General features: G+C 45.6%; 1 protein-coding gene across 1 annotated transcript; it reads right to left on the bottom strand.

Moving 5' to 3' along the window:
- Window positions 1-216: 216 nt before the first annotated feature.
- On the bottom strand, window positions 217-3425 carry LOC103650960 (ethylene-responsive transcription factor ERF115). The gene is made up of 2 exons (XM_008676558.4): window positions 2983-3425; window positions 217-1243 (listed from the first exon to the last, which is right to left on the bottom strand). Exons 1-2 carry the CDS (start codon window positions 3302-3304, stop codon window positions 492-494), a joined length of 1074 nt encoding a protein of 357 aa, XP_008674780.3. The 5' UTR covers window positions 3305-3425; the 3' UTR covers window positions 217-491.
- Window positions 3426-12065: the final 8640 nt, after the last annotated feature.

The raw sequence follows: 12065 nt of genomic DNA, 5'->3' as shown, positions 1-12065 counted from the left end.
ACTCCTGCGTGGATTTGGTGTGAGATCGGGCTCAGCTTAACGGCTATAGAAGGAAGACGAACACGGAAAGCAACAGAACGCTCGGCAGCAGAGGAAGGCTGCGTGATGATCCGAAAAAGGCTAGATGATGTGACAGGTTTAGATTTGTTTTTGAGAGATCAGCTAAATCAGAAATTCCTGGAAAGAATTCGGAGAAATATATACACCGATGGAGTCTTGGAGAACGGGGTGGAGCTTTCATCTCTTAAATTCGCAGCCAAGATTAAATGGAAACAATGGGGATAGCCGCCAGCCACATCGTCGACCAAAACTAAAAATCAACAAACAAAGACCACTCGGGTGTCATCATCATAACACGAAAGAAATGAAAGCATCCTCCTCTTGTTGATCTGCTTTGTTTTGCTTTGCGTTGCCGCGCGTCTCCCTCCGCGCAACCGTACTCACCTTACTTATTGTTACAGAGAAAAGAAGAAGACCGCTACTGGCTGCTGCTACTGAGTGTGAGGTGGCGGCGGGTACTGGCTCGAGTCGGGCCAGGCCAGCGCGCTCTCCCAGTTCCAGTCCGCCGCCGCGGACGCCTCGCTGTGTTGCGAGTCGTGCGGCGACGAGTAGTAGTACCCCGAAGCAGAGGAAGTAGAGGACGGCACGGTGGCGACAGAAACAGAGGAGGCCGGGAACGAGTAGTAGGAGCCCAAGGAACCACTCGTGTTGCCGCCGCCGGCTCCACCGTAGGAACCGGTCATGGCGGCACCGCCGCCGTAGGGATTGCTCATGCCGCCGCCATAGAACGGGAGCAGGGTGCCCTGGCTGCCCGTGGACGCTTGCAGAAGCATCTGGTGGTACCTCAGGTAGTCCGACGAGCCCTGGACGCCACCGGAGTAGACAGGTGGGGAGGTCGAGGCCGCCGCGGCGAGAGGCGCCGCCGCGCCCGCCGTGGACGCCGGGTAGAGGCGCGCGTCCTCGGGGAAGTTGAGCTTGGCGCGGCTGCCGCGGAAGCGGAGCGCGGCCTCGTCGTAGGCGCGCGCCGCGGCCTCGGCGGTCTCGAACGTGCCGAGCCAGACGCGCGCCGCCTTGTGCGGGTCCCGGATCTCGGCGGCCCACTTGCCCCACGGCCGCTGGCGCACCCCGCGGTAGCGCCTCCGCGGCGTCTCGGGACCCTCCTGGCTGGACAGCGCAGCTGCCGACTGGTGCTCCTCCATGGCCGCCGCGCCCGCGCTCTGGGTGTCCGAACTCAGCTCCGACCCTGCGCGATATATATATACCCGCACGCACGCACGCGCACGCACACACACGAGGTGAGAGACTGAGATGTGTGTGTATATGTAATAAAGCCAGGGAAAAAAAGATAAAAAGAAAAGGCAAAAGCGGAGACGATCGAGCGACTAGCGCGATCGGCTTTGAACACTTGGTGACGGGTAGGGAGTATATTTTGTTGCATTTGAATGCGACGTCGCACTACGCAGCACGCAGGATCATCACTAACTTTGCAAGCGTACATGTAGAACGAATGCGTCGATCGATCTCTGTCGACGCCGACGAGTTTTATTCGCGGAACGAAGTAGAAACCAGTAGAAAGAAAGGTAAAAAAAAAGGCAGCAAAAAGAAAGGTTGCCACGCGACGCGACAGCGTGATCCTGGAACTTTTACAGCTATCGCCTGGTTTCCTCATCAGTTAACAGTAAAGAAATTTATTATTACGTCCACTGTGAAGTGTGGTATCCTTATTGGCAACATGGTATATATAATTAACCACTTTACCTTTTTATTGTTTCCCCCAAACAACAAACAAAGGGTGAAGAAGAGCGTGCATGTTTGAAGTCTACGCGTAACGCAAGCAGAGCACGCGCGCACGCACGTACGTAAACGATGGCAGCGTACGGCCAACGGCCCCCCACATGGGAGATGTATGGCTGTCTCGCTAGCTGTACGCCTGTATCCCCTTGTTTTGTTGCGTTGCGGAGGGTGCAGTGAATGAATTTGCAAAGAAGAAGTTGTTGGGCATCATGTCAGGGGGGTGGTGAAGGGCGTACGTACATGATACAACTGTGCGAGCCGTTTGGTTGCAGTGCAGTCCAGTGCAGTGCAGATATGGTTCGTTCCGCTTCTGATGTCATCGGGCGCTACAGATAACAGACATGGCGGAGACTGCTGACCGTGGGATGCACGCGTGCCCCCCCCCCCCCCCCCTGCTGCTCCTTCATGTGACTCGGTTCCGTCCAACGTTTTGGTACCAGCCAAGTACTGTGCTAGTACCGCATACTGCGTGCCACGCACATGTTGCGGTGGGTCGAGACGCCATGCTCATCGTGCCTTTTGCAACTAAATTGTGCCTCATTCACGCATTTCTTCTCGTATCGATTTGATTGGTTGTCTCTCCTATACTGTTAATAACCACCCGCGCCTGTTCCTGATTAGAAAGAGATGCCAGATGGGCTACATGCTCTGAAGAAGGCATTCTTCTGGCTACGACTCGACGACGACCAGGCCAAAATGCTAAAAGCATTGAACACGCGGTGGAGATACGGTGTGCAAATGCGATGAACAACCGAGGTGGAGGCGAGAAATGATTGGGAACGAATATGCTAAAACCCGCCCCATATGCACATCGTGGTTTGTTTTGGTTGCTTTCGCGAAGAGGTTTCGCAAACATGGGCATGGCGCCATCTCCTGCTGCGGATGCATGTATAGAACTGTGTTTCTTTTGTCAGGACGAGACTAGAAAAGAGAGCAGCCGAGTATTGTGTAGCATAGGACTGCCACCGTGCCACGTCTCACAAGCAAAAAAAAAAAGGGCAAAAGCGGGCTCTCAGAATCTAGTAGGTAGTAATAACAAAGCACAGAAAAATGGAAACCGGGCAAACGCTTGGCGGTAGAGTAGCGAAACACGGCAAGAGCGAGCGAGCGAGCGAGCGCGCGCGCGCGGAAAGCTTGTGGTGGGAAGTAAACGTGTTTGGCCAGGCTGGTTGGTTAATGCTTGCGTACCTGCGAGCTCCGGCGATGGCGCGCCGCGGTAGCTCCCCATCTCGTGCGCGTAGTAGCCGGAGGCGCCGTGCATTGGCCGCTGCGCAGGGGCGCTCCCCATCGGCGCGCCGGCCACGACGTGGGTCAGCGCCGACACCATCGTCGACAGCTCCTGCGCCTGGTAGTACTCGGACATCACCTCCCCGGGGCCGGCGGCCGCCATTGCCATCCCCGCGGCCGCGGCCGCGCCCTCGTCCTGCACGCCTCCCGCGCGCCGCTTCGCCGGCCACCCCGCTCCGCCGCCGCCCTGCGGTCCGCGCTGGTCCGCCAGCTCGAAGCACATCAACGTCGGCCACGCAAATTAAACAGAGCAGAGTCGTCGCGAGGGTCTGTCTGTCTGTCTGTCTGTCTGTCTATCTATCGCATCAGACCGTGCAAGTGCAACTGCAACCTCCGCCCCGAATATCTCAGATGATGACCTGTGCATATATAGCAGCGGCGGCGCTTGCAATGCTTACTGGATTTATTTTATATTTATTCCTTCCTCTCTCTGTCTCCCTCCCACCCCCTCAAAAAAAAATGAAAAGAAAGGCCCCGTGGAGGCAACGTGACAGAATAGCCGTCTTCAAAAGTTGAGTTCAAACTGGGGCGATACGTGCCACCGGCCACCGCACGGTAAAAAAAAAGAAGCTGCCGGTTTAATACGGGCCCAAGCCCAATCGATGGATGCCAGCAGCAATGGCTGTTAATCTTGCCGAACTTTTACGGCTATGCAGCACAGCAGCACCCCTGTTTACTAATTACCAAGTCGGCAAGTAGGTCTACGGGCTGCCGTACTGGATGGATTAGTACATGTGGATACAGATGACAGATGAATTCTCGTGGACGTGGTTCTGATAATTAGATTAGCCAGAGATTAACCCGTAAATGCATTTGGATTACGCTGTGCCGACATGGTGGCGAGGTCCGGATGAAGCAAGCGAGCGGCTGAGACCGAACGTCGTCGGGCCGGACATGTGTCTGTGGTGCGTGGTTCACGCACTCGCACTCGGAGCCTGGTTTGACGCGGTCAGCGTCCATCCTCTTGGTGATGACTGATGCGACGTACAGCTGCGTATTCCTAGTAGTAGTCTAGTAGATGTAGCTAGTAGCAGGGTTGCCGGCGGCCAGCCGCCGTATTCTCTTCCTTTCGTATGGCACGCGTTCCCTGTTATCCAGTTTTTTAAACTGAATAGATTTATAGAGCAGTTTCGAGTAAATCTTTTAAATTTTTAACAGATTTTTAAGAAAAAATAACAAAAATTGTATTATTAATTTCTATTATTAGATATATCTTAGAGTATATTTTTATAATATATATTGTTGGTTTTCTATAAAATTGGTTAGATTTTAAAATAATTTAACTTGAACATATTCTACAAATTGATTTATTTAAGGATTGAGCGAGTAGAAAAATACTCATGTTGAATATATATGTCCCAGAGCCGATTACGATCTATGACAGTGTTAATGGACATATAGAGTAAAAACCCATTAGTAAGGATCTATATATACGAAGGAGGTAGCATGCTTGACAGAATAATCTTAGAGAGTGTTTGGTTTATAGGGACTAATTTTTAGTTTCTTCATTTTATTCCATTTTAGTTCCTAAATTACTAAATGCGAAAACTAAAACTCTATTTTAATATCCGGCAATTTAGGAAACTAAATGGAATAAAATGGAGGAGCTACAAAATTAGTCCACATAAACCAAACACCCCCTTAGTTGTTGTTGTTGTTGTTGTTGTCTGTCTTTCTAGAGTTGTGGGCGATCAAGACGGTCGTGACGTTTTACCAACGCATGTCTGAATACCGCAAAGACGATGTTGTTACTGTTATGTTGATCAACAACAGACTTGAAGATGACGAGTGAATGTGTTGTTGTTGCTGATACGCAACTAGGACCTGATGAAATGCTTATGGTTCGTCGGCTCGCTCGATTCGTGATCATCTCGAGCCGGCTCGGGTCGACTCATTTGAATTATTTCACGAGGTGAGCTGACATCCTAGCTCGGTTCGTTAACGAGCCAGCTGGCGAGCTAAACAAGCTATCATATTGCAGTAAAACGAAACTATATACATATCACTTACGTAACAATTGATGAGCATGTTATATATGTGTGGTGTCTATGGCATATGAGTTAAACTAATGATTGATGAACTGTGTATATGTGTTAAATTGGTCTATGCGAATATAACATTGGATAAAACTAATGAACATGTGTGTGAATTGTTAATTAATGAGTGATGAGGTTGCTAATTTGGTGTTACATTGATATGGTCTGTGAAAATATGAATATAATTACTATTGTCTATTGTTAAATTAGTTTGGAATTAACTAGAAACTAATTATTATATGCATATTGTTTTTTCTGGTCTAGCTCGTGAGCTAAACGAGCTGAGCCGAGCTGACTCTTTGACCCGTTAATTTAACGAGCTGAGCCGAGCTAACTCGTTAGGTTAACGAACAAGCTTGAACTCGAACGAGTCGAGCCGAGCCGGCTCAATATTCATCCCTATACATAAGGTCGTTCGACTATTTCCACTACATCAACATGTTCTTCTGTTGCGTTGCATGTCTAGTGATAAGGATTCCTTATCCTACACTCATATATTAACTTAACTGAACGTGGTAGATATACTAGCGTGTAGCATACACATTTTCCACCAATGATATCAAAGCTAGTTCATGCATGTTTTTCGATCTGGATGGTATGTATATGGGTGATATGCCTAGTAGATTGCCTCTTTTTTTTACTTTAGTTGTAGCATAGATTGGAATGGACGGGGATATTTGTCGATATAGTTGTACAACTTATTTGCTTCTACTAGCTAGAATCACCTTTCGGGCTTAAGATTAGTTCATTTTGCCTCTTGACCACTCACACAACTTGCCTTTATCGGTTGAAATCTAGGTTAACAGTGTGTATCTTTTAGACTGTGTCCAACAAGGACCGCTAAAACATCCTCTCCGGTAAATTTAGAGTACATAGTACTCCTCTATGCGCCCAACAATAAACGCTATAGCATACTCTAAAATTTAGAGTTTGTTGTCTACACGCTAAATGTGGAGAAGTCTGGTTCATCCGCTATCCTGCGACCTGCTTGCATGTGGGGAGTTCTCGCGTGCATTTTGCCTCCAAGGCCAGCAACGGTATTTGAAAAACATAGTTTTGCAACTTGTTTTTACCTTTTTTCTACACTAATTACGAAACAAAATGCTTGGTTAACGACATCGATTTCCCCTTGTGTATACACGACATTTTTTATTCAACCATTGTTTTTAGATTACTATTTCTAAAATTATATAATACAATTTTTTTAGCATCCTTTGAATACCATAAAATGGGTACAAAACAAAGAAAACAGAAAAAGAAATAGAAAAAGGAATTCTGTTAACACTGTAGCTTTAGGGGACCGAATTTAGGGTACGTTGTTGGAGACACAGAAGATATAGAGGACAAAATCTTTTAGAGTGTGCTGTAAAGGACAGAGAATATTCCTTTAGGGGACCAAATTTAGGGGACGCTGCTGGAGACAGCCTTAGGTTGAGAAAGACAACAAATCCAAATTGGATGTGCTATTATCGTTTTACCTCACGCGGTTGTCAATACAATTAACACTAAAAATAGAGTCATTTCCAATATCTCAGAAACAACTTGGTGTGATCAATCTGATGGGATTTTCATAGCAATTTTACTAATGTGACTAATAACTTTATGAGAGGTTTCAAGTGCGGCCCTAAGAAGTAAACCCATGGGTCGGCTCTCTCCTCGATCCTCACCACCAGCGGAACGACCGTTTTGTACCATGTATAGGTTGTTTGGACAATCCCTTTTCAAACTACAAAGTATTATCCCGTTCTCCATCTATATTTAGAAGATATTCTGGAGACTATATATGAGGAAATTTACTTTAAACAAAGAATAGGGGGGCCCTTTACCGTGCTCTTACGAAGACTGTCTTACACTGTCTATATTCAAAGAAAAGCATGTTGGTCTTGTCTTTGACACTTTCCACATCTCGTTAGGCCAATGTGGGCAGATGTTTTCGGAGTGTAAACCTTTTTCCGAGCGTTATTTAATACATATATATCTATCCTAATCTATATACTTCAAAATAAAAGTTAAATTAATTTTTAGCCTAATTTTTTTGAACACAGATCAATACAATTGGTATGAATATCTGAACAATACTTACCCTGCCACGTGTTTCTAGGATGAGAGCTGACCTGAAACTTTAATCTTGTGGCATTTGACCAAAATTATTTTCTTGCTGTCCCAACAGGCTCTCTAGTTAATTGCGGAGTAGGAAACTGTTTATCGACAGTTTGAAGTTATTAAAAACAGATTTTTAACGTAATAAAAACATCTCAGTAGTTATAAAAAACAGAAAGTAGTCCTCGTCCATTAAGGCTTGTCTGGCCCACCTCTAGCCGTAATTTTTTTTAACGTGCCTTTGTGTTTGTTTATAAACTAAAAACATATATGTCCAAGCCACTTCATTTTATTCTACAAACTCCAAATATTGCTTAAATTTCAGAGTTTGAGCTACACCAGAATCGTACCTTAAAGTAAATATTGCCATAGTAAAGAAAAATCTTAAGTAATTCGAACACCTATTGGTTACTTTAAAAATTCAAACCAGAACCAGAACTCGCATTAATATCTTCAAATCAAAGTCCGCCTCACATTGATGGGCACATCGTTCTCACGTTATTGATGAATGGATCGCATTAAAATCCTACGCAACGAGTTAAGCAAATTAAAACTATGGGTTTGTGCCTTGAGCAAGCGAAACTAAACTTTGGCAGTGACAAGTTGGGGAAAGGCTTCTAAAACGTGGCAAAAAAATTAAGGTGTTTAGATCTTGGCCAAACCGAATTGGCCAGCACCAAAATCAAGAGAACGAAATGGTATTTAGGTTTCCTACCCTGAGATATTTTGCCAAATATTATGCGCAGGGACAGAGCCAGAAAATTTTTTAGAAGGGGCTGAACTAAATACTATAGTATAGAAGCCCCTTCTACATTGTATATGTACGCTAAAAATCTTAGTAGAGACTTTAATGGGGCTTCATGGACTCGGCATCGGTAGGAGGGGCTCGAGCTCCACTCGCCCCACCGCTGCCACCGTTCCTGATTATGCGTATGATATGCGTGTGAGGTCCATATGTTAGTTTTTTTCTCAATAAAATGTCACTTTTTGTATATTCTAGACAACGCCATTATATCATTAATTAGGGTAAGTATATTATCATGTGTAATTTATTACCCATTTTTTATCCTTATCTGACCATATAAACAATTATAAATTTATATTATCTTTGTGTCAACATAAATCATATTTTATAAGTTTTGTGGTTTTTAATGAGTTTTTTGTTCTTGAAAGTGAACGTTATAGATTGGCATACCAAAACAAATTAATTCTACAATTTCAATACAAACATATGCAATAATCATTGCTTAAAGAAAACTAAAATTTAGACGCCTGAAGTTTAGCAATTCCTACGAAATATATCTAACCTAAATCATGTTTTGTTGGAAAAATATTATAATACAAACTGATTGTAATTTTGGTACATGATTCAAGAGATATTGTCAAACACTACCAAAGAATCATTTTAGGAGATGACCTATTTTTTCTGATATAGACAAAAAGATGCCTATCTTGCGGAATTAAATTACAGAAGGAGAGAATTGTGTTTGCCAAAATATCAGATGATTTAAGGAGGCGATCATTTTTTACGAATGCACCAAAAAGATGCCATATTGTTGAATCGAATTAGAAAAACATGCCTCTTAAAATGTTTGTCTATAAAAATAGAACATATATGAACCTCTTAAGAAACGTGTATCTGTTAATAAGTCCTGGACTAGTCAGATCCATGGAAATCGTGGTCCATCATACCTTATTGGGTTTCCACTCTAGTAACTTGCATCCCTTATTCTCACATGGAGACAACGATAGGGTAGCCTCGCAACTCCTTCCAAGCGATAGTACGACAGTATCCTTGCCATGGGTCATGGCCTCCCTTATGGCAGCTATTTGGGATCCTAGAGGGTGAAGATGGTAGTGGGATCCTCCACGTTGTGGTGTTCATGGAGGGCACCGGCGATAATGAATCAAGCGATGTTGTCAATATATTTGGTGAGGGCAGCAATGGATCCGATGGGTTCATTAGCGATGTCACTAGTAGGTTTGGGCTCACAAATGTTTTTTTTTTATTTTTTGTGTTTTATTTTTAAAGACTTGCATAGTGTTGGTCTTCGAAAATTGTTATTAACAAAGGTGAAGGATTTGAGGTGGACATGTTGCTCGTCTCGATAAATAGTTTTATGCGTCTGCAAAAACTGATCAACAACAATGAAACCTAACCTTTAATTGTCATTGTTCAATTTGTGATGAAATAGACAAGCAACATAAAACTTTTGTTAGCCTCACAAAACTATGACCCTATTTAGAACAACTATTTTTTATACGCTAGGTATTTGTATAGTTTGAAATAACTATAATTTAGGCTATTTGGTTTAGCTAGTCTTTTTTCTAGCATGCAACAACTTAAGATATATTTAAATCTATTAGCACTAAAATCAGCCGATAGATCAAATGGACCTATTAATAATTAGCTAATAGAATCCAAACTTGCTTCAAGGTTAGTTGCTGAAACAATGCAAGGTGTTTTTTATTAATCTTTAATGCTAATAATTTATATACATCTTCAACTCATTATCCAACTAAACAACACTTTTTCGTACTAGCTAAAATTGGTACTAGTCAATGCAAATAGGCCTTCTGATAAATTTGGTAATTATTTGTTGAGTGCTGCTAACTATTAGTTTCATTAGCAGGCTTGTAGCTGATAATAAATATTGTACTATTTTATATACACCTTGGACAGTTGGACTTGCTACCTAATAATCTATTAGTAGGTAAATTCAACCAACCTCATGCTAAATGCAGCTATTATAGTAACTCCAAAGAGACTTGGCATATTGTTTCTGTTTTTCTAGGAAAGAACGGAGATTTCGATCAAAAAAAAACTACAACGGTTTCTTTATTTGGTAATCGAAATTTAGCCCTCTCCTATTCTTGATTTCTCGCTAGCCAAAGATAAAAAACAAATATAAGAATGATAATGCACACAAGATACAGAAAAAATATTAGAAAGTAGAATGATTGAGAAACCGATTTTTACGCAAACGACTCTCCAGATGACAATTCAAAGAGTAGGTTTTAGAAAAGTTTTAGCTATCTTTTGAGAGAAAAGCTAGCTAATTTTAGTACTAATAACGAATTTAAACTGGCCCTTATTCTAGTTAATCTAAACATGGTATATATAAGTTTCGGCGGATGAACATTTCATAGTTATAAGGTATACCTGTTTGTAATCTTTGTGTAGCCAAGCTTTGATAAAAGACTTAGAGCTAGTTTTCGATGTGAAAACCGTACGTAGCTAAGACGAGTTTTGCCGTTGGGAATGGGAGCTCGTAGAGTTTGGATTCGGTGTTGCTCTAGCACTGGATCGAAGCATGCAGTACGCTCGTTTCTCTTTTCACTTTCCACACACGCCACACTGATCTGATGCCATTGCAAGTTGGTTCTTGAGCTTCAGCGTGCGGTTTGCTAAAACAAAGCGTTGTTGGTACCACATGGACCACACAGCTCATATATAGGACATGCTACTTCAGAGCACGTACGTCGTACGACTGGTGGCCCGTGGCAGTGACCGGGATACACGCAGAGAAAGAGAATCTATCTAGCGGCAGAGATCCGCGGACGCTTCGTGATTCCGGTCGCCCTCGCCGTCCTTTGGCGCCGGAGTTGCGCGGGTTCCGGTCAGGGCAACTTGGTGCTGGGCCTGATCGATCTCGTCGCGTGCCCCTGTGGAGCCACCGTTTGGTCGCTGGTGATGACGTGGAGCCACCGTGGCCGTTGGTCCCCCACCGGCGACAGGCGATGCGAGGAAGTCGGCGGCACGCGCTTTTGCGTTCGTGCGGTGCCCGACTGGCCGCCGTGTTTTTCCCACTCCCTCGCTGGGACTGAGTCTGGGAGGCGACCACGAGGTGGGCGAGCCCGTGATTACTGATTCCGACGGGGTTGGGGTGGGGGGGGGGGGGGTGAGCGCCGGTGGTAGTGTAGTGCCCCTCGTCACATCAATCAGCGCCGGTGGTTGACGCGTATTGCATTCTCTGTACCACCAGTTCTGGCAGAAAACCAGATGCTCATCAGTTGGCGTGCTCAGCGGTCAGGAGCTGAGGACCGGGTCTGTGTTGTGTTGTGTTGTGTCAGTATTATTGGGATGTGATGGCGACTTGTGATTGGCAAAGTTTGGCGACGGCCAGCTTTCATCACGAACCGAACGCTTTTTCCGTGCGCGGCCCTTGACACGGCCACTATAAACCAGGGGTAGGCCTAGGGGGGGATGCGGGGCGGGGTACGTGTGTCTCGCACGCGCGCGCTCGATCCGTGCGGCGGCGGCGGCGGCGCGAGGGCCACTGCCCTCGTCCCATCCTGCAACTGTGCAACAGGAGCCGATCGAGGACACTGAGCGCTGACAGATGTAACGTACGCAGGGTGGCGTCTCCTTACGTGTTCCATGAGTTCCGCGCGTGGCATGGCAACCGCTCTTCTTCCTTCCTCCCCTGTTCAATACGTACACGGGGGCCCAGCGGCTGCGGGCTACTGGCCTATGCTGGGCGACGCGCAGGCGCAGCGCAGGCACTGATGCGATATGGTGCGTTGGAGGAGGAGAAACACGACAAACGGGGCCATAAAGGGCGACGATCCCATGGAAGATTTGGTGTGGATGCATCTGCGCTGCGCTGCCCCCGCGAGGTGACACGGACGTGACACACAGGCCAAGGACGGACGGGGACGGGGACGGGGACGGGGGCAGATCGAGGAATCAGAGCGCGCATGCAGCTTTGGTTTACGCCAGCCAACCATCCATACGCATATATATCAGGGGGCTGGATCGGATGACCGATCTGATCTCCCCAATCATCGCGCCCCCCAAGGACAGCGCTTGCTTATCCGAAGACGGAACGGAAGATCGCAGCTGGT

Source organism: Zea mays, chromosome 3, assembly GCF_902167145.1.
Source record: "Zea mays cultivar B73 chromosome 3, Zm-B73-REFERENCE-NAM-5.0, whole genome shotgun sequence".
NCBI lineage: Eukaryota > Viridiplantae > Streptophyta > Magnoliopsida > Poales > Poaceae > Zea > Zea mays.
This window is presented reverse-complemented; position numbering and strand designations above follow the sequence as displayed.

What these genes read in the sequence shown, in the direction of transcription:
- LOC103650960 (XM_008676558.4), bottom strand. Translation starts at nt 3,304, where the DNA reads ATGTGCTTCGAGCTGGCGGACCAGCGCGGACCGCAGGGCGGCGGCGGA. An exon ending in GCCATCGCCGGAGCTCGCAG is followed by an intron (nt 1,244 to 2,982) that starts GTACGCAAGCAT and finishes TATATCGCGCAG; the next exon opens with GGTCGGAGCTGAGTTCGGAC.